General features: G+C 41.9%; 1 protein-coding gene across 3 annotated transcripts in view; it reads right to left on the reverse strand.

The window, feature by feature from the left end:
• The window catches only part of LPCAT1 (lysophosphatidylcholine acyltransferase 1), a 184,480-nt gene that overhangs the window by 73,760 nt on the left and 89,952 nt on the right, over nt 1-20,768 (reverse strand). For all 3 annotated transcript variants that reach the window (XM_048839485.2, XM_075125481.1, XM_048839484.2), the window contains exons 11-12: nt 13,368-13,521; nt 3,477-3,575 (exon numbers count right to left, since the gene is read on the reverse strand). In XM_048839485.2, coding sequence (XP_048695442.1) covers nt 3,477-3,575; nt 13,368-13,521 — 253 coding nt within the window. The remainder of the gene's footprint in view (nt 1-3,476; nt 3,576-13,367; nt 13,522-20,768) is intronic.

Below are 20,768 nucleotides of genomic sequence, written 5' to 3' on the forward strand. Positions count from 1 at the left end.
GTGAAGTGCAGATGCACTGAAACAGGTGGCATGGAGGCATGGAAGAACCTACTTGAGCCCGGAATGAATCACCTTAGGCAAAACCAGATGCTGACTAGAAAGGTTAGACAGAAAAAGAAACCACTGAGCTTATCACAAAGATGACCATAAAGTAGGGCACTCCTCTACTGCCTGCAGCCAAGAAAGAACTGGTATAGAATGTCCAAACAATGGCGATATAGTCTAAGGCAGGGGGATGTAATGTAGAGGCCTGGATCAAGCTCTATCCTGCTATTGTTGCCCTCCGTAGGCAAGAAATCTGACTTGTGGGAGTTGGAACTGTTTTGTGCTAGATAACACAAACCTAAGAGTAAGAACACTGTACAGACGGTGAATGTCATCAACTTCTCCCTCATCTTAAAATACCATTTCAGCAGTGGTTTGGAGCTTCCAACCAATTATTACCAACTTTCTGTTCAGCAACTAAGGACTTGTCTACACGGTGGGGTTATGTGCTCTATAGGGGTGTGATGTCCAAAGCACACTAAAGTGCTGCACATTAACTGGTCTGTGTAGACCATGCTGGTGTGCACTGAAGGTTCTCTAGTAGAATAAATAGTACCACGTTTAGGTGTACTAAGGAACCTTCAGGTCTACATGGACCAATTAATGCACAGTGCGTCAGTGCGCTTTGGAAATTACACCCCTGTAGAGTACATTACCCCACCACATACAGAAGCTCTGAGATTGGTGTCTGTTGGGACACAGCATGCTAGTAAAAGGCAGCTGGACTTCATATAGGAGGCAGGAGAACTGGTCTAAAAGGGTCAAGGAACCTTAAAAAAAGAGCAAAGAAGGATTACAAACATAAATTTAAAAACATTCAAAGTAGTAGGGAAAAGGAGTTTCTAACATTTCCCCTACTATTATCTCTTATCCTTTTGCTGGGAAATATTTTCTTTCCCCCCCCCCAAACTAAAGGCGTATTTTCTTTTTCAAATAAGGCATTTTAATGAATGAGCAAGGCTTTCGAATATATAAGCTATTTCAGGATGTGTATTAGTAGCCTACTTGTGCATTTCTCAGATGGATGAAGGCACTTGGCATTTAGCTTTGGTGCTAACTTGGGCTTATACCTATAAGCCTACTAATGCACACTGTTGTGTATTATTGCTATGGAAGGAAATGGTGAGTACCATTTACGATATCAGGAAGGGCATCGTTCTCTATTGTACTGAACTATGTCACAATACCTCTTTCTAAAACCTGCAACGCTTTGACTGCAGCTAAAGCAGACAATGCTGCAAAGCATCAAGTTAACAAGAGAGTGGTTTAAGTTTAAAAAAAAGAAAAGAAATGGACAACGAGCCCTCAGTTCACATTATTTCCCACTGTATGCTGCATCAAGTGGCTGAATAGTAATCTCTTTCTTATCTTCTGAAACACTTTGCTCTTAAGAATGTACAGTACAGCTGTAATCCTTACAGAAGTCAACATATGACACTAGAAGAGCTGTTGTAATTAATCTACACTTTAAAAGTAGATACTCAATTACACAGAGAACAGGATCTAAAAGATAGAGATGTCATGCAAAATACTTACAATGATATAGCAAAGTCTATAATATACTTTTACTCTGATCATCTTTTTTTATTCCTTAGCCACTCATGTTCATAATTCATATTTAGTGATGAATGCAAGACTTGCAAAATTCAACAAGAGTAACAACTCTAAGGGTTCATCTTTAATTAACTTAAGTGCTGGATAGCTACATCTCTTGCTTAACGGTATGGTGTTTTGTTTTGTTTTTTGCAGAATTTGTATTTCACTTGTAGAACTGATATAAGCAATGCCATCAAAAGAACTCTTTTGCCAGTATTAGCTGCATCTACATTAGCAGGGATTGCTAGCACAGCTATACCAGCAAATATTTTCTAGTGTAGACCTGGCCTTTGGGTAACAGAGGACAAATATTACCCCCCACCACCAGTTTCTCCTATCCCTCCCCTCCTCCCCCAAAAAGAAATTTTTAAAAAGCCTGTTGAATTTCACTACTTCTGCCCCTGACAAATGCAAAGAAATCACAAATAGTAAAATAAATACATATGGGTTATTTCTTTATCACAGTCTCCTGTGCAAAGTCAAGTATACCCCAGTGTGGACAAGTATCTCTCTTAGAAACTAAGATAGTTACAACCGGCCAACTCACACATATGGTGTAAGCTGCTAATTGCTACCCTCATAAATACGAGTGTCTAGGGAGGAGGTTGTTACCTAGGGAGGTGGTGGAATCTCCTTCCTTAGATATTTTTAAGGTCAGGCTTGACAAAGCTCTGGCTGGGATGATTGGTGCTGCTTTGAGCAGGGGGTTGGACTAGATGACCTCCTGAGGTCCCTTCCAACCCTGATATTCTATGATTCTATGACAATTCAAGAAGCTAATGTATCTTGGCTCTGGCTGATAAGATCACAATATGACAAAGCTAGCTAAAGACAATACTATATCAAAGGAAGTATTAAGTTATCCTTTTTAATTAGAATGCAATGGAGAAAGTCACATCAACACTGCAAATATGTACCACATATTTGGTACACAAATAGACTAATGTGAATTTATTTTTAAACCCCTACAATATATTGTTATTAGTGGATCTGACATTAAAGATTTCCCTAATTCTTAATATATAATGCATTCTCCTAGGACCTCAGAAGATGAGCAATGATCTCCAGGCAGATATGTTATTTCCCCTGAAAGACTCCCAACAGTGATCCAGACTCTGCCAGCCCCTTCTCAGCTCAAGTCTATCCCCGCCTCCCCACTCCTGTCCCCACTCTCTTCTAGATCTTGTGCTTGTGTCGTCTGTGCTGGTGGCTCCTGTGACTTACAGGAGTTGGGGGAGGGGGAGGAGAGAGACTGGCAATCAAAGGCATCTCAGGGAAGAGCATTTCTGTGAACCACAAGATCCTGGTGGTAGGGTTCGGGATGAAGGGGCAGTAGTGATCTAAACAATGAGATGAGGGAGAAAGGTGTATTCCTGTGAATCAAACATGTAAAATTTCACCCCAAAACGTAAGTGTTTCAGAAAATGTTAATCATGTGAAAAAAGAGGTTACAACAGAAACACATTTTAATAACGCATAAGCACAATGGGTAAGGGGTAAGTTTGGAGGTTTCAACATAACGGCCCCCAGTCATCCAATGCAACTTGCTAATGCAGATCCCTGTAGAGATGCACCAAACTCAGTGGGTCTCAGCTCATGCAGAGGAAAGCATGCTACAATCATATGATAGGACTAGTGCCTAAATCTGTATTTAATTACTTCTGAGGTGCTTGATCTCTGAAACTAAGCAATGTATTAATGCTTTTTTTAAAAGTGTAAATGTGAATAAGAAGAATATATAGAATAAAATTCAGTGTAATCAAATTGATTTTTTTTAAATGGTTCTGTATTTTCTACATATTGTGAGAAGAACATTGTAAGAAGTTGCTACTTGCCTTAAATGCCAATTGAATTGTTTCTAAAGTTTTGGATGGCCTACATACTACAGATAGAGCAGTCACATATTCCCGTAGATCAATTACACCATCTTCATTCTGTAAATAAAATAAAACAAATCAGAATTCTGTCATCTACCTCAGAACTCCATAAACATTTAAAAGCTATTAAAGGAATGTTAAATATTATTAAATATAACATACACATAAACCCACATGAAGATATTCTGAAAAATGTTTGTAAAATTTAGAGGTTGAGATTTTCAAAGATGACTAAAGGAGTTAGATCCCAATTCCCACTAAATTCCATTGAAAAAGGGGGGCTTAACGCCCTTGGTTTTTTAAAAAATACCAATCAGAGAGTGTAATTCTATGCCAAAATTTGCATTTCTAACTTGGAGTGGACTGAAGAATGAAATGTACCATAGAAAGGAAAATATATACTGATCATATCTTTTCTAACTAACAACATGAAGTTCAATTTACTATGATCAAAATTCAGTCAAAAAAAGTTAGTTTTAACAGTGAAAAGATTTTATTTTATTTTCCACCATGGTATGGAGAATGGTCATTTTCCTAATACCTTGCTTGGAAATTGTGGATGTCAATTATACGGTTTGGTACTGTTTTGAAAAGTTACTCTACAAAAGTTCTCATTTGTATAGCCAAAGATGTCCTTATGGATCTGATGGAAAACATCACTATTTCTTCCAGTGGACAAATATATCTTGTTTGGAAGGATAATTACACAAGCTAAGATTCAATTAGCTCGAGTAGATTTTAAAACCTTGTCATCTTTGTAATGGAGATGGTACGTAATGCAGAGTCTATGTGTTGTTTTAAAACCTGGTTATAGCATCCTGGAAAAACGTGCAGGTACTGTCAAATGCAATCCACTCCTGGCATCCAAATGGAATGTCACTCTCAGTAGATTATGCAAATCTTCATAATATGATTGTCCCTCTCCTTTGTTACATTCTTTGACCAGCAGTGAAATAGAATAATAGAATATCAGGGTTGGAAGGGACCTCAGGAGGTCATCTAGTCCAACCCCCTACTCAAACCAGGACCAATCTCCAATTTTTGCCCCAGATCCCTAAATGACCCCCTCAAGGATTGAATTCACAGCCCTGGGTTTATTTATCAAACCACTGAGCTATCCCTCCCTCAAATAGCTGACCTTTAAATCATCATCGCTGGGAATATGACTTAACAGCTCAGAGAGATGGAGAGGTGTATACTTCAACTTTTCAGCAGTTCCAAGAAAACCAAATTATTCATCCACAAGGCCAATGTACGGATGAACTAGCAGATATTATAACCACTGACATCAATGTCTTGTCCCCGAACAATCCACCTTTCCTTACACTGACCTCAAATATCTCTATGGTTTATCAGTGAATTATGGCAGATGAAGCATGCAGTCAGACTCAAACCCTAGGATCGTAAAACCTGATTTGAACCCATCTGCTGACAGCACAATGGGTTTAGTACAGGATTATGCCACTTTGCTAAAGGAAGTAAAAGTCCCTGGTGGTGAAGCACTAGAATGCATTACCTAGGGAGGTGGTGGAATCTCCTTCCTTTGAGGTTTTTAAGGTCAGGCTTGACAAAGCACTGGCTGGGATGATTTAATTGGGGATTGGTCCTGCTTTGAGCAGGGATTTGGACTAGATGATGTCCTGAGGTCCCTTCCAACCCTGATATTCTATGATTCCCTGTCCTCCGCCATTACAGCTGCAAAAATCAGCAAAATTATTTTGCATAATGAACTTGCAAGTCACTTGGCTTACATTAACCAAACATCAGACTGAAATACTGAACACTGCAAAGAGCTCTCATCCCATTTGACAGAAAATTCAACAAATATAAGATGAACTTTTTGAAACAGAAAACTGTCAGATTAGAAAGCAATAACCACCCTGCTACCCAAATTTGGTCCCATTGCAAAACAAAACTCCCACCCCAACTGATGAAAGCCAAACAGAACTGAGCTCAATTCTATTGAAAATATTAACACTTTCTTTAGGGAAAGCAAACCTGCCAGCCTTCCTGAAAAATGCAATAGCCCGCTTGAACCTCACCCACACTTGATGCTGGAATGTGTCTGCAACTCCCTTCAGAATCACATAATATTAGGGTTGGAAGAGACCTCAGGTGGTCATCTAGTCCAATGCCCTGCTCAAAGCAGGACCAACACCAACTAAATCATCCCAGCCAAGGCTTTGTCAAACTGGGCCTTAAAAACCTAAGGGTGGAGATTCCACCACCTCCCTAGGTAACCCATTCCAGTGCTTCACCACACTTCTAGTGAAATAGTGTTTCCTAATATTCAACCTAGACCTCCCCCACTGCAACTTGAGACCATTGCTTCTTGTTCTGCCATCTGCCACCACTGAGAACAGCCTAGCTCCATCCTCTTTGGAACCCTCCTTCAGGTATTTGAAGATTGCTATCAAATCCCCCCTCATTCTTCTCTTCTGCAGACTAAATAACCCCAGTTCCCTCAGCCTCTCCTTGTAAGTCATGTGCCCCAGCCCCCTAATCATTTTTGTTGCCCTTTGCTGGACTCTTTCCAATTTGTCCACATCCCTTCTGTACTGGGGGGACCAAAATTGGACACAATACTCCAGGCGTGGCCTCACCAGTGCCGAATAGAAGGGAATAATCACTCCCCTTGATCTGCTGGCAATGCTCCTACTAATACAGTCCAATATGCTGTTGGCCTTCTTGGCAACAAGGGCACACTGCTGACTTATATCCAGCTTCTCATCCATTGTAATCCCCTGGTCCTTTTCTGCAGAACTGCTGCTTAGCCATGGGATTCTTCTTTCCTAAGTGGAGAACTCTGCACTTGTCCTAGTTTAACCTCAGAGTTCTTTTGGACCAATCACCCAATTTGTCTCGGTCACTCTGGATCCTATCCCTACCCTCCAGCGTATCTACCGCTCCCCCCAACTTAGTGTTATCTGCAAACTTGTTGAGGGTGCAATTCATCCCATCATCCAGATCTTTAATAAAGATTTGAACAAAACCGGCCCCAGGACTGACCCCTGGGGCACTCTGCTTGATACCGGCTGCCAACTAGACATTGAGCTATTGATCACTACCTGTTGAGCCCAGCAATCTAGCCAGTTTTCTATCCACCTTATAGTCCTTTCATCCAAAACGTACTTTTTTAACTTGCTGGCAAGAGTACTGTGGGAGACAGTATTAAAAGCTTTGCTAAACTCAAGATATATCACATCCACCGCTTTCGCCATATCCATAGAGCCAGTTGTCTCATCATAGAAGGCAATCAGGTTGATCAGGCATGACTTGCCCTTGCTGAATCCATGTTGACTGTTCTTGATCACCTTACTCTCCTCCAAATGCTTCAGAATGGATTCCTTGAGGACCTGCTCCATGATTTTGCCAGGGACTGAGGGGAGGCTGACCAGTCTGTAGCTCCTCGGGGTCTTTCTTCTCTTTTTAAAATATGGGCACTATATTTGCCTTTTTCCAATCATCCGGGACCTCTCTGGATCACCACGAATTTTCAGAGATAATGGTCAATGGCTCTGCAATCACATCAGCCAACTCCCTCAGTACTTTTGGCTGCATTAGATCTGGACCCATGGACTTGTGCATGTCCAGCTTTTCTAAGTAGTCTTTAACCTGTTCTTTCAGCACTGAGGGCTGCTCACCTCCTCCCCATACCGTGTCGCCCAGTGCAGCAGTCTGGGAGCTGTGAAGACTGAGGCAAAAAAAGCTTTGAGTACTTCAGCTTTTTCCACATCAGTAGTCACTATGTTGCCTCCCCAATTCAGTAAGGGTCCCACACTTTCCCTGACCTTCTTCTTGTTGCTAACATACCTGTGGAAACTCTTCTTGTTACCCTTCACATCCCTTGCTAGCTGCAACTCCAATTGTGCCTTGGCCTTCCTGGTTACATCCCTGCATGCTCTAGCAATATTTTTATACTCCTCCCTAGTCATCTGTCCAAATTTCCACTTCTTGTAAGCTTCCCAAAACAAAATTATCAAGAAAGTACTGAAAACCAAGCTCCAGATAAGACACAAATTCAATGGACATCTTCAGTCCTCCTGTGATTAGACTTGGATATGGCATGGACCTCAGCCCTTGTAGGTCTAATAGATCATCTCCTCATGGCAATGAGAACCCCCCTCTCAAATCTCAGTGGCCATAGAATCATAGGACTGGAAGGGACCTCAAGAGGTCTTCTGGTCCTGTCCTCTACACTCATGTTAGGACTAATTCTTATCTAGATGATCCCTGACAGGTGTTTGTCTAACCTGCTCTTAAAAACCTCCAATACTACTACTTGATAGTACTATTATACTACTTGACCCCTGCAGCTTTTGTCAACTGATCACTTAGATATATTATATATAAGCGGATAAGTAACATTAGTGTAAAACTCATGAGAACAGGTTTATTGTCTTGCACTAGTCATGTTTCCCTCACACTGAAGAGATCACTCTGTATAACTGACCTGTCCTCTTAGTTCCAAATCCACCAATCTTAGTGTCATATGCAATGATTTTATACTTTCATCTAGATCACTGATAAAGATAGCATTGAGTCAAGAACACGCGAGACTTCCCCGTGCCCTCTCCCCCCCCACACACACATACACTAGATACACTCTCTAGATGTAATATACTTGGGCTTGTATAAGGCATTTGACTTGGTACTGCACAACATTCTGATTCAAAAAGTCAGTGCTATACAATACCAATAAAGCACATATTTAATGGAATGAGAAGTGGCTCAAAAGGGGGTATTTCTAGTGAGATTCCACCTGAGGTCTGGACCGGATTAGCCAGTCATTGAGATATGGGAATACATGAACCCCCTTTTTCCTGAGGAAAGCCGCTACTACTGCCATACATTTGTTGAAGACCTGCGCGGTGGCCAACAGGCCAAATGAGAGAGCCGCAAACTGGTAATCTGTCTGGTTCATGGCAAATCTTAGGAACCTTCTGTCGCCTTGGAAAATTGATATGTGGAAGTATGTGTCCTTTAGATAGAGGCCGGCATACTAATCCCCTGGATCCAGCAAGGTAATGATAGTGCCCAAGGAGACCATGCGGAACTTCAAGCTCTTGAGATAGCGGTTGAGATGATGCAGGTCTAGGTTCGGTCTGAGATCCCCTTTGGCCTTTGGAATTAGGAAGTAACTGGAATAAAACCCCTTTCCTCTTAGATAGTGTGCAACCTCTTCCACAGCTCCCACCCAAAGGAGGGACTGAACTTCTTGTTCCAATGGTTGTTTGTGAGAAAGATCCCTAAAGAGGGATGGGGACAGGGTGTGGGAAGGCAGGGTGGATAAAAATTGAAGGATATAAACAAATTCTATTGCGTTTAGAACCCAACAGTCCAAGGTAATGTGGGTCCAAGCACGGAGGAAGTGGGAGAGTCGTTTGGAAAACAAACGGGTAACTGGATCCAGAACTGAGAGAATTGATATGTCATCTTCAAGAATCTTGTCCAAACCAGTGCTTTAACTACTTGAGTGTTTAGGGGCAGAATGCGTCAACCCTGAAGAGGAAATTGCTCTTCCTCATCCGCTGGTCCTGCCTGGCAGGTTGCGCAAAATAGTGTCCTGTTTGTTGAGGCCTGTAGTGTTTTCTGGACCCTGAGATTTTAGGGTCGCCTTGGAGTCCTTACGTCCGTGGAGTTTAGCATCTGTTTGCTCTGAGAAGAGCAAGGGCCCTTCAAATGGGAGATACTGGAGGGTTTGCTGCACCTCTTAAGGAAACCCTGAAGACTGTAACCACAAGCTTCTGTGCCTGGTAACAGCCATGGCCATTGATCTGGCCCCAGAATCGGCAGCATTCAAGGCTGCCTGCAGGGATGCCCAGACTACTGTCTTCCCTTCTTTGACTAGGAAGAGAACTCCTGTCTGGCCTCTTGATGGAGCATGTCCTTAAATTTCTGCATTGCTTCCCACATTAAAATCATAGCAACCTAGCAAAGCTTGCTGGTTCACTATTCGGAGTTGTAACCCACCCACTGAATATGCTTGTTGGCCAAACAAGTCCAGCTTTTTGGTGTCCTTTGCCTTGGGCATGGGGCCTGTTTGACCTTGATGGTCCCCCTCATTGGTGGCTGCCACTATTAGAGATCCTGGTGGAGGGTGTGAAAACAAAAATTCATACCCCTTGGCTGGTATGAAATATTTGCACTCCGTCCTTTTGGCTATAGGAGGGAGGGAAGCGGGGGTCTGTTAGAACACTCTAACTGGGTCCATGATCACCCCATTAAGGGGTAAAGCCACTCTTGAGGGACCTGCTGCTGACAAAATGTCCAGTAACCAGGTATCGTCTCTCTGAACACCTCAGCGTGGATACCCAAATTCAAGGCCACCTACTTTAATAAGTCTTATGGCGCGGTACTGGAAGTGTCCTACTTTCTGAGGCCACAGAATATGAATGTGTCAAAATGGTGCCCTGACACAAGAGAAACTCCCAAGGGTTCCAAAAAGGCCAGTCCTGGAGACCAAGTATTCAGGGGCACCATAGTGCCTGAGGCCCAGCAAGGGAGTAGTGCAAGAGGTCTTGATGATGGGGAGAGCAGAAACCCCACTTCAGACTCTGATGAGGAAGACGAGCTATGCTGGGGAGACCAAGGCAGTGCTGACCCTCTCGGTGCCAGCGAATGGCACTGCGGAGAGGTCCGAGTTGAGGCTACCATAGGAGGTTTTTGCCTAGAGGGTGGCTGTGGTGCCACATGAAAGTTGGAGGATGGTTCTCTGCCACTCATTGGTACCAGCAGTGCCAAGTCCTAACTCTCCGGGGACCCTGGGACTGGGAGAGTGAGTAGGTCTCTAGCAGCCGCAAACGCCTCTGGGGTTGATGGTTCTGAGAACTGCCCAGTCCGCTGTCCGTTGAAGGATGGCATTTCCCATGCTGGAATTAGTGGAGCTTGAGAGAAGCACCAAGGCTGGCTGAGGTCCTGGAGAAGGATAGTGGCCTGACACAGGTCTCCCTCTTTCCAGATCCCCTTGCCTGCTTCCTTTTGGCACCGGGGAATGACTCATCTGGTGCTTACAGTGCTTCTTCTCCTGCACTGGGAGGAGGATCGGTGCAGGGCGCTCAACTAGTGGAAGGAGTGCTCCACATCGAGGCGGAGATGCTTGGTGCCAAGTCTGAGCGCGGCTCTGATGCTGATCTTAAGGCTGCCTCCTGGTCTTTCTTGGTGCAGGGTCTGAAGTCCCTGCAGATTTGGCAATTGTCTTTCCGATGAGCACTTGAGACAGCTAGAGTGCGTGTTGTTCCAGGGCATCAAATTGCCACAGGAAGCACAGGGCTTGAAGCTTGGTATGCCACGGGAACGGACAATCCTCTCCAACAAAGTCCAGAGGTGTCCAAAACTCACTAACAACTAAAACTCCTAATAAACTACAACAACGATATACATGAGAAAGAAGAAAAATCACAAGGTGAGATTGTCTGAGCAAGAGGGAAATTTCAGCAATCATCCCGGGTGGTAAGCAGGAACTGAAAGGGCACGGGGTCGGTGTGGCCTTTTATACCAGTGCTATTTGTGCACAGAACCAGAGGGTGCTGGAGCCGACCCGACAGATACCACCGAGGGAAAAAATTCCAACAACTGTGCTCAGGGAGCACATACACCTACATTGGAATGGACATCTGCAAGCACTTGAAGAAATTGAAATCTGAGGAAGCTTTGTAATTTACTCTAAGGCTGTGGTTCAGACATTAGACAATAATTTGGTTTCAGCATTAAAATATTAATACTGTATACTTATTCAGTGAACATTCTTTGGTCTTGCCAGAATAGCAGCATATAAAGAACCATGACATCATTTGGTAAGAATTTGAGTTTGGTACCAAAGTGTTGCAGCTTGGGTATCTAAAGTTAGGTAATTTTCACCTGACTTACCCTGCTGATGAAGTGTGTGCTATTAGCTCCAACCCAGAAGGAGAGTTTGAGACTTTCTATGCAGAGAGAATTAGAAGAAGACACATTTGGCCAGTACAGCTATTTGCTAGACTGCAGAAGAATGCTGGGATTCAGGTATCCTGGGTTCAATTTCACATTCTGGAGACGTGCACTGTAGTGGTTATAGGCCCTTCTCTGCCCCTATCCCTGCCTGCTTCTGCTTGTCCCATTTTCCTCTCTGACTCTATTGGTCCCTGTTCCCCTATGGTCCTATTTCCCCCCACGCATCCCACCTACTTCTATCTCTCTCCGCTACTCCTCACTCCTTGGGATCGAGTCAGGCTGCTCTCTCCTTCTCACTGTCTAGACACCAGCAGGAGATGCACTAATAGAAAAGGTTTCAGAGTAACAGCCGTGTTAGTCTGTATTCGCAAAAAGAAAAGGAGTACTTGTGGCACCTTAGAGACTAACCAATTTATCTGAGCATAAGCTTTCGTGAGCTACATCCGAAGTTAGTTAGTCTCTAATAGAAAAGGAGAGAGTCTTTTTGTTTTTATTTTTGTTGCCTAACACCACAGAGGCCCCCAGCAACCAGGAAGGGCAATTGCAAGTTTAGCCCCTGCAGGAAGCTCAGGTGTTCTGAAGGGATAGCACTGGCAGTCTGGTTGCTTACAGAAGCTGTATGCAGATGGAAAGCATTCAGGCAGACAGAATCTTCCGAGAATTTAGCTATCAGCCTCAAACAAACACCTACTAAGCATGTGCGAACTATAATTTTCAGAGGCTTACAACTTGGCCAGATTTGGGTGGCATTTTACGAACGATGGCAAAAGGCACATCCCTGACACAAGGATGACCCCTTTTCCCCCACACCACATTTCAAGCCCCCTGCTTCAAAGCATTTTTAAAAAGATATATTCTAGTTCAAAAGGAATTATTTTGGGGAAGTTCTATGGCCTGTATTGTGCAGGTCAGTGTACTGTAGTGGTTATAGGCCCTATAGTAACCAGTGTACTATAGTGGTTATAGGTTATATATCACAATCATCCTTTATAGCCTTGGAATCTATAAATCTAGAGTTTCACAATGAAAGTGTTATAAGAATAAAACATGCACAAAACATATTTTCCCCTAACCTCATTATCTGAAATGGCTGAAGTGTTTTTGCTGAAGCTTCCCCCAATGTTTTTAAAATTAATTAAGCCAGAGACAGACATTCAGCATAGAAAATTCTAGCCCTAACAGATTACATTTAGTAAAATTATAAGCAACGGAAAACAGCATCTTATAGTGGAAAGCATCTGGTAGCATAAACTGTAGGCACTGCTACCAGCACTGCCTACAAATATTTGTCTGATTTGCAAAAGATGCCGAGTACTTGCAAGTGCCATTAAGGTCAAAGAGAACTCCAGATGCTCAGGACACCTGAAAATTTAATCAATTTATCTAAGCAACTCAGTAGGAGTTTGGTGCCTTACTTTAGGCATCCATGTGTGAAAAGTCTGTTTTGAATTTCCATTTGTGTGGCATCCTATAACATAAAAACTGACTCCTCCTTCATTGCACATGCACGCACGCACCTCCCCACTTTGTTTCTATTAAGGAAGATTTCATATGGCCAAAATATTTCTGTATGCTAATCAGCTATAGTATTAGAAATATATCTTATTGCTCATGTGCTCATTTTTTCTCTACACAAAGTTTTGTTTTTCATAATTGGTACTCCAAAACAAAACTGGTTTTGTCCGATTTCTGTACCATTAACCTTTCACTTAAGCCATGTTTTGTTTAGTTTACTGGATTAATTTAGACTTACTAGATAAGAAAAAAGCACAAGGATATCAAGAATGGGATTTAAAAAGTGCTCAGCACAGGCTGTACTCTTCTCAGACTGAAGTCAATGACTGCATTTTTTAAAACCCCAATAGAAAGATATAAGGATGAATTTTTAATTCTCTACAACATTCTGGTATTTCTTACCTCAACAAAAAGAGCAAACATATTTTCTAACGTGTCGGAAATTGGGACTTCCAAGTATGCAGCAAACTCTTTAAGACTGACTCTTTTCTCTTTCTTTTTCTTGGCACTTTCGGAATATCTATCAAGATCTTTTTCAAGCTTCTCTGGTTTCAGCCTACGACAAACAACAACAACAACAAAAAGGAAAACATTTGACATTTTCAGACTACTTTAAAAGGAATATTGCAGCCTACTTCTAAAATCACTAAATGTTCCTTGCATTGTGTAAAACACTAAATGAGAGCACTGACTTACTTATTCTGATTCAGAATTAACCAAAATGCCTGGGGCTCAATATTTAAGGCTTCAAAGACAAATCACCCACTTAGTTTCCAAAATAGCTCAAAAACCTAATATTCATTATTATTATTTGTATTAAGTGTAGTGTCTAAGAGCACTAGTCATGGACCAGGACCCCACTCTGCTGATTCTTTACCCTTTCATGCAACTGTCAATTGCAGACTATTAGTAGAACAGTGACAAACAATTATTTCCACGCTTGCTAATGTTACCGAATGGGAAAGACCTGATACATGTTGTTTAAAACCAAGATTACTAATAGTAATAGTAATACTAATAGTAACAGTAATTAATCCTGTTTGTCAGAGTCCTCACTTTTCACATCCTACCCTGCGCATGCAGTTACTGACAGCATTATGGGGCCACCTAACAACAAGCAAGGAGACCAAAAGATCCATCAGTTGAGGCTAGTTAGTATATAATCATGAGTTCACCCATTGCCTTTCCAATTACAGATCCAGACCTGGTCTACACATAAATTTTGTACTGGTATAACTGTTTTGGTTAGGGGTATGACTTTTTAATCAAAATAGTAATATAGTTAAAGTGCTAATGATGGAAGCTGAAAGCTTATAAAATGTTATGCTTTGAGTTGCATGAAGAATAAGTTCTGTGCCCTTCCACCATAGCATCCACAAAATCTCAACCAGCAGATCTGTTTTGAATGGTGGATAGCCAAGTTAACTCAGCACAATGTGGCCTTTCCAGTTAGAGGGCAAATCCTTATTTCCAAAAGGTAAATGAAATCAATAGTAAAGGGCAGTGTCTATGCCCTAGTTTGTTCCCCTTTCTGCTACTGAGGCAGCACATAAAGGGAGCAGGAAACACACTGGGGATTCCCCCATGTTGGGGGCAATTATGGGTGGTTTACAACTGGCACAGTCAGGTCACACAACTCCTTTTTTCCTTGCAGGCCCTAGTGTTGTGGTCTGGCTATCCCCAGTGGCTCAAGTCAGAGCAGCCCCCATCCTGGATTGGAGGAGACAATCAGGAAATCAGAATAGGCTACTGATGCCCCCCTAACTCTCCCCCTTTCCTGGCTTGCTCATGATTGCTGCAAGGGGGAGAGAGGGTAATCCTTTGCACTCCTCAAGGCTCTGCCAGGGACTGTTGAGCTCCTACTCAGCTCTCTGTGAGGCCCACCACTCATTAGGGAAGCACACAAAGCAGACAGAGCTATTCTCTCCTCCGTTCCTATAATGCAGTAATCAGCCAATGGAGGATCTGCAGTAGGGAAGGGAGAACAGCCACTCAGAGTGCTTTAAGCTTAGACCAGAACTGTCCTGAGGCTGCAGCTGAAATTGAAAGAAGCAGTTGGGAGACAGAGCCTCTAACCACTTCTCTACAGCTATACAGCTAATTCAAACACTTCAGTTTAAAAATCACAGGATGCAACTTAGGAAGTACATTTCAATTCATAATCTAATACAAATTTCCTTCTTAGCACCATGGTCTCAATGGCCACAATTTAGAGCATCAAGGACCATAAGTGGACCACAAGCTGGACACCACTAATCTAAGAGTCTGGCTGTGAGGCCTAATTTGAGATTCTTCTGTTGTGAGGACTTCTTCCCCCTCGCCCCAAGAAAATTGCTCAGGTTCAGACCAAACTGTCTGCACCCAAGGAAATAGGGCAATGTCTTGACAGAAAGAATCTGATTTTTAGTTATTGCCCTGTATTTAATGTACCCTTATTATTGAAAAAGTTATGATATTATTGAAAAGGTTATGCTCTCTGGAAGTAGTTATACAACTCTCCTTTCTTTTCATTCTGGATACAGTAAAGAGACTGCAACAGTGGTCAGTTATTTGTTCCTAGTGATGAAGTATCCACATCATTATTAGATTTATCATGTGCCCGTCAACACTGACTATGGAGTGCTGATTCCTTTGCAAACCTCTAGACAGAGCTGGTCTCACATGGCTTCATTCTCTTCTTTTTAGGATATCTCAGAAGGTAGTTTCATTGCTCTTCCGTCATGAGGGATCTCATGTGGAGTTTTGCATGGCTCCATTTGTATCTCTACATTGTTCAGCCTTGTGTTGGGTGGAGTTTGGAGGAAGAACAGGAAAGGCAAGGGCTTTGATGGTTTTCAGTATATTGATAACACTCAGCACTATAGCTCCATCTATTTCAATAGTCTTACTAAATATCTAGCTGAGAATCACTTACATATAGACACCTGGCTAAAGTTCAACCCAGACAAAACTATGGTGATGGTGATGTTTGCAAGTGGGGGAGCACAATTAGAAGGCTTGGTGCAGATTACATGTCCCGAGTGTTTCTATCCACCATTTGTCACTTGAGTTCATAACTTGGAATCTGGTTAAATTCTCAACTATTGTCTGATGATCGGGTTTCGTGAATATCCAGGATGGCTTTTTTCCAATCTACATCCATCCAGGAGATTGCAACTATTATATTTTAAACAGGGAAGTGCTTAAAAATAAATAAAAGCAAGGTACCAAAAAACGAGGACATTGCCAAAGCAATGAAGCACTGAGGAAAAAAAGGTAAAGAAAAGGTTAAGGAGGACCCCAATGTTTCATGGAAATGCAGCAAAGTACTTGAAGCAAAGGTCTCAAAAATGTAGAGAGCTGACCAGACCTGACTGGATCGGAGGATCTGAAAAGGATATCTGATGAATTATTATTTGGATCTAGTAAATAGCTAGTGATTGCCAATGAGATATTCCTGCAACCAGCTCCTTTGAGGAATGCAGTCAGTCAAGGAATTGATGAGAGTGTTTGGAAGCCAGTGTTCATAGTTAGCAGGGTGATGTGTGTTGGCCAATAGAGGGCCTGCCTCGTGCCTTACTCTGTAATCATAAGAACCAAACTTAACAGAAAAGAGAATTGTGTCAGTTTCATGCTACACAAAGATAAGCTGGACAACTAGGAGGATCTTACAAGTGAGACTCCTAAATAGGTGGTATCTTTAGAGAAACACACTTTCAAGGGTGGTCTGGACACCACCATTATGAGGCCTACATTGATAGGGATAGTCTTTTCTGACTTCACTCAAGTGAGATGGAAGCACCATTGCCACATATTGTGATTTAACTAGATGCCTAAAAATCTACAATCCCACAATCACATAAGATTGGTTAAAAAAATCCTAGTTTAGACGGGAAGCGAAAACAACCATAAAAATGTAAAAAGACACACACAAAAAAGGTGAAGTCAATAGCAATGAATATACATTAGAAGTTAAGAATGCAGAAAATTGGTAAGGGAAGCTTAACAATGAAAAAGTCATTGGCCACTGGAGTTAGGACAATTAGAAGGAATTTAAAAAAACATAATCATGCATAAAAGGAATCCTAACACTGGTATAGGTTCATTTATAAATGTAGGTAATAAAACTGTCACTGATGCAGAAGAGGCAGAAGTGTTCAATAAATATTTCAGTTCTGTATTTGGAAATTAAATAGAAAGTATTTCATCATCTAGTTTAAGTATAACTAAGAAGGAATTTAAACAGCTTTACTAAAAAATTATATGCAGTGTTGTAGCTGTGTTGGGATATTTAAAAGACAATGAAAGACAAAAGCTTGTCTCAGATTGGTGCAGTCAAAGATACTACTTCATCTACCTTGTCTTACTGAAAGTTAAACATTCAGATGGAGCACATCCAAATGTCTTGCACTCAAGAGTCTGAAAGCGAGTTGGCAAAGGAGCACTAAATCATTGATGTTAATTTTTAAACAAACTTTGGAAGACTGGAAGAAAGTTAATGTTAGTCTGATATTTAATAGAGTAAATGAGATATCCCTGATCATTATAAGCCTGTTAGATATATATACATGAAAAATCACAGAATGATTGATGAGACTCAATTAAAGATTGTAATATAAATGCCATTTAACATGGTTTTATGGAAAATAGGTCTGATCAAACAAATTTTATACTGTTTTCTGAGTACAGATTTCATAGATAACGGTAACTATGTTGAAGTAAATATATTAAGACTTCTCTAAGGCTTGTGACTTAGTACTTTGTGACATCCTGATCAAAAATGAGCACTATACAATAGCAATATAGCACATATTACATCAGGGGTAGTCAATTTTTTTTTTTTTATCAATGTCCAGGTTTCTTAGTCAAGGTATAGTCAAGGTCCAGCCTACAGAGAAAATAATAATAAAAACATTATAATAAGTAAATAAAAAGATTTCAGGGTCTGTTCAAAAGTGTGTGGCGGTCCAGATTTGGCCTGCAGTCCACCTATTGGCTATCCCTGTATTAAATGGATTAGAAACTGGCTAAATGACAAATTTCCTAATATATATATGTAAACGGAGAATCATCACTGAATGATTGTATATCCAAGGAGATCTTCACCAAATGCTGTTATGCATTTTTATCAATGGCCTGAAAGAATATATAAAATCATTGGTGACAAAGTTTGCAGATACTACTCCACCAATCTTTGCTCTAAGAAATGAAAAGGTCATGACATTTAAACAGTTTCCAACATCACTTTGTAAGCTGGACACAGTCAGACAACATGCACTTTAACAGAGCTAAATGCAAGATCTAGGACCAAAGAACAGAGACCATAGTTACAGGATGAGGATGATGTATCTTGGAAAGCAGTGATTCTGACAGTGACCTGGGGGGTTATGATGGATAACTAACTGAATATGTGCTCTCAATTTGATGCTGTGGCCAAAGCAGACCCCGGATGTATAAACAAGGAAATATCAAATAGGGATATGGAGGTTGAACTACTTCTGTATATGGCATTGGCAAGACTACTATTTGAATGGTTCCATATTGCAACCAAATGACACAGCATCATGGGGAATTACACAAATAACAGAAAACTTCAAGGATCTGGAAAGGAAAATGAAGAAGAGGAAAGTCCAAGTGATCACCTCAAGGATAATTCTGATTCCATGAGAGAGAGAAGTAGAAGGCAGAAAATGCTGGAGTGGACTGTTGGCTGAACAACTGGTGTGAAGCTGAAGGTTTTAGTTTTGTGGTGGAACACTTTCCAGTGGGAGGAGGAATGTATGAATGGCCCAGTCGGCATCTCACTGTGTGTGTGTGTGTGTGTGTGTGTGGGGGGGGGGGGGGGGGGGGGGGGGGGTGTTTCTCACTGGCGACAAGCTGAAGCAGCCAGGAGCAATTAAAGGAGTACCTCAAAGAAAGAATGCTAAGGAGCAAAATGTAGTGCAAACTCACACTCAGCGTGTAATGAAAAATTTGAACCAAAGTGGCAAAGATTGTGAAGATAATTTTTTTTTAAATACTTTTATAACTATGCCAAACGGGACATTCTCATTGAGGAGAAGAAATGTAACATTAACTGGCATTTCAGAAACCTGGTGGAATGATTAATGATTGGAATGTTAAAATCGCTGGTTATAACCTGTTTAGGAAGAATAGAATGGGTAAAAGAGGAAAGGAGGACGATACTCAATATTAAAGACACCATTATCTGCTTTGGAGGTACCGATAACTCTTCCACAGTATCTTGAATGCATATGGCTCAACGTGCTAACTAACAGAGCCCCGGGAGGGATGACGGTCTATAGTTACCCAGGTCATTCTGCTTGAATATTGGCACAACATTAGCACTTGTCCAGTGTTCTGGAATTTTCCTGATATTCCAAGGTTTATTAAAAATGGACATCAGCAGGCCAGAGAGCTCCTCTGCCAACACTTTAAGGTCTCTTGGGTGCAAGTTTTCCAGGCCTGCCAATTTAAAATTGTATATCCCTATCTGATGCTCTTTCTAGTCTATCCATAACTAAGAAGTATGTTAAAGTACATCATCCTCATGTGATTAGCCTGACAGTTCTTGGGCAAAATAATGGAAAAGTTGCTACGAGTTTGGAGGGAAGCAGAGGAGAGTTTGGAGATAGAATCATAGAATATCAGGGTTGGAAGGGACCCCTGAAGGTCATCTAGTCCAACCCCCTGCTCGAAGCAGGACCAATTCCCACTTAAATCATCCCAGCCAGGGCTTTGTCAAGCCTGACCTTAAAAACCTCTAAGGAAGGAGATTCTACCACCTCCCTAGGTAACGCATTCCAGTGTTTCACCACCCTCTTAGTGAAAAAGTTTTTCCTAATATCCAATCTAAATCTCCCCCACTGCAACTTGAGACCATTACTCCTCGTTCTGTCATCTGATACCATTGAGAACAGTCTAGAGCCATCCTCTTTGGAACCCCCTTTCAGGTAGTTGAAAGCAGCTATCAAATCCCCCCTCATTCTTCTCTTCTGCAGACTAAACAATCCCAGCTCCCTCAGCCTCTCCTCATAAGTCATGTGTTCTAGACCCCTAATCATTTTTGTTGCCCTTCGCTGGACTCTCTCCAATTTATCCACATCCTTCTTGTAGTGTGGGGCCCAAAACTGGACACAGTACTCCAGATGAGGCCTCACCAATGTCAACGATCACGTCCCTCGATCTGCTCGCTATGCCCCTACTTATACATCCCAAAATGCCATTGGCCTTCTTGGCAACAAGGGCACACTGCTGATGGAGGAAAAGATCAGAGGTTTGGAGATGCAGGTGGAAAGTCTGGTAGAGTTTAGGAAGGGGTTTGAGCAGATTATGGAGCAAAGACATGAGGTATTTGAAGGGAAAAGCTCAGACTTGCAGATGGAAGCAGGACTAGGGAATTCTGAGGGGAGACTGGGTGAGGAAAGTGGTCAGTGGAAGCATGTGACTAAAAGAACTAGGCAGAGGAAAAGACGGGCGAGTGAAGGAGAAATAGAGCTTCAGAATAGGTTTGCAGAGTTGGAAAATGACGAAGGGGCTCAGCAGGTAGTCACTGAAGGTGACAGGGCAAGGAAGAAGAGAAGAGCGGTTAGTCCTATAGGAAAAGGGGAAGAGTTAATGGAGATTACACCAAATATGAGCCCCAGGAGGATACAGGATGGGTTAAAAAGGATTACAAGGGAGAATGGGAATGGAAAGAACTTGCAGCCAGAGGGAACAGGGGATAGACTGGAGAATAGCACCGTCACTAGGAAAAGGCAGGTGTATGTGATTGGGGACTCTTTACTGAGAAGAATAGATAGGCCTGTAACCAGAGCTGATCCA

Source organism: Caretta caretta, chromosome 2 (genome assembly GCF_965140235.1).
Source record: "Caretta caretta isolate rCarCar2 chromosome 2, rCarCar1.hap1, whole genome shotgun sequence".
Taxonomy (NCBI): Eukaryota; Metazoa; Chordata; order Testudines; family Cheloniidae; genus Caretta; species Caretta caretta.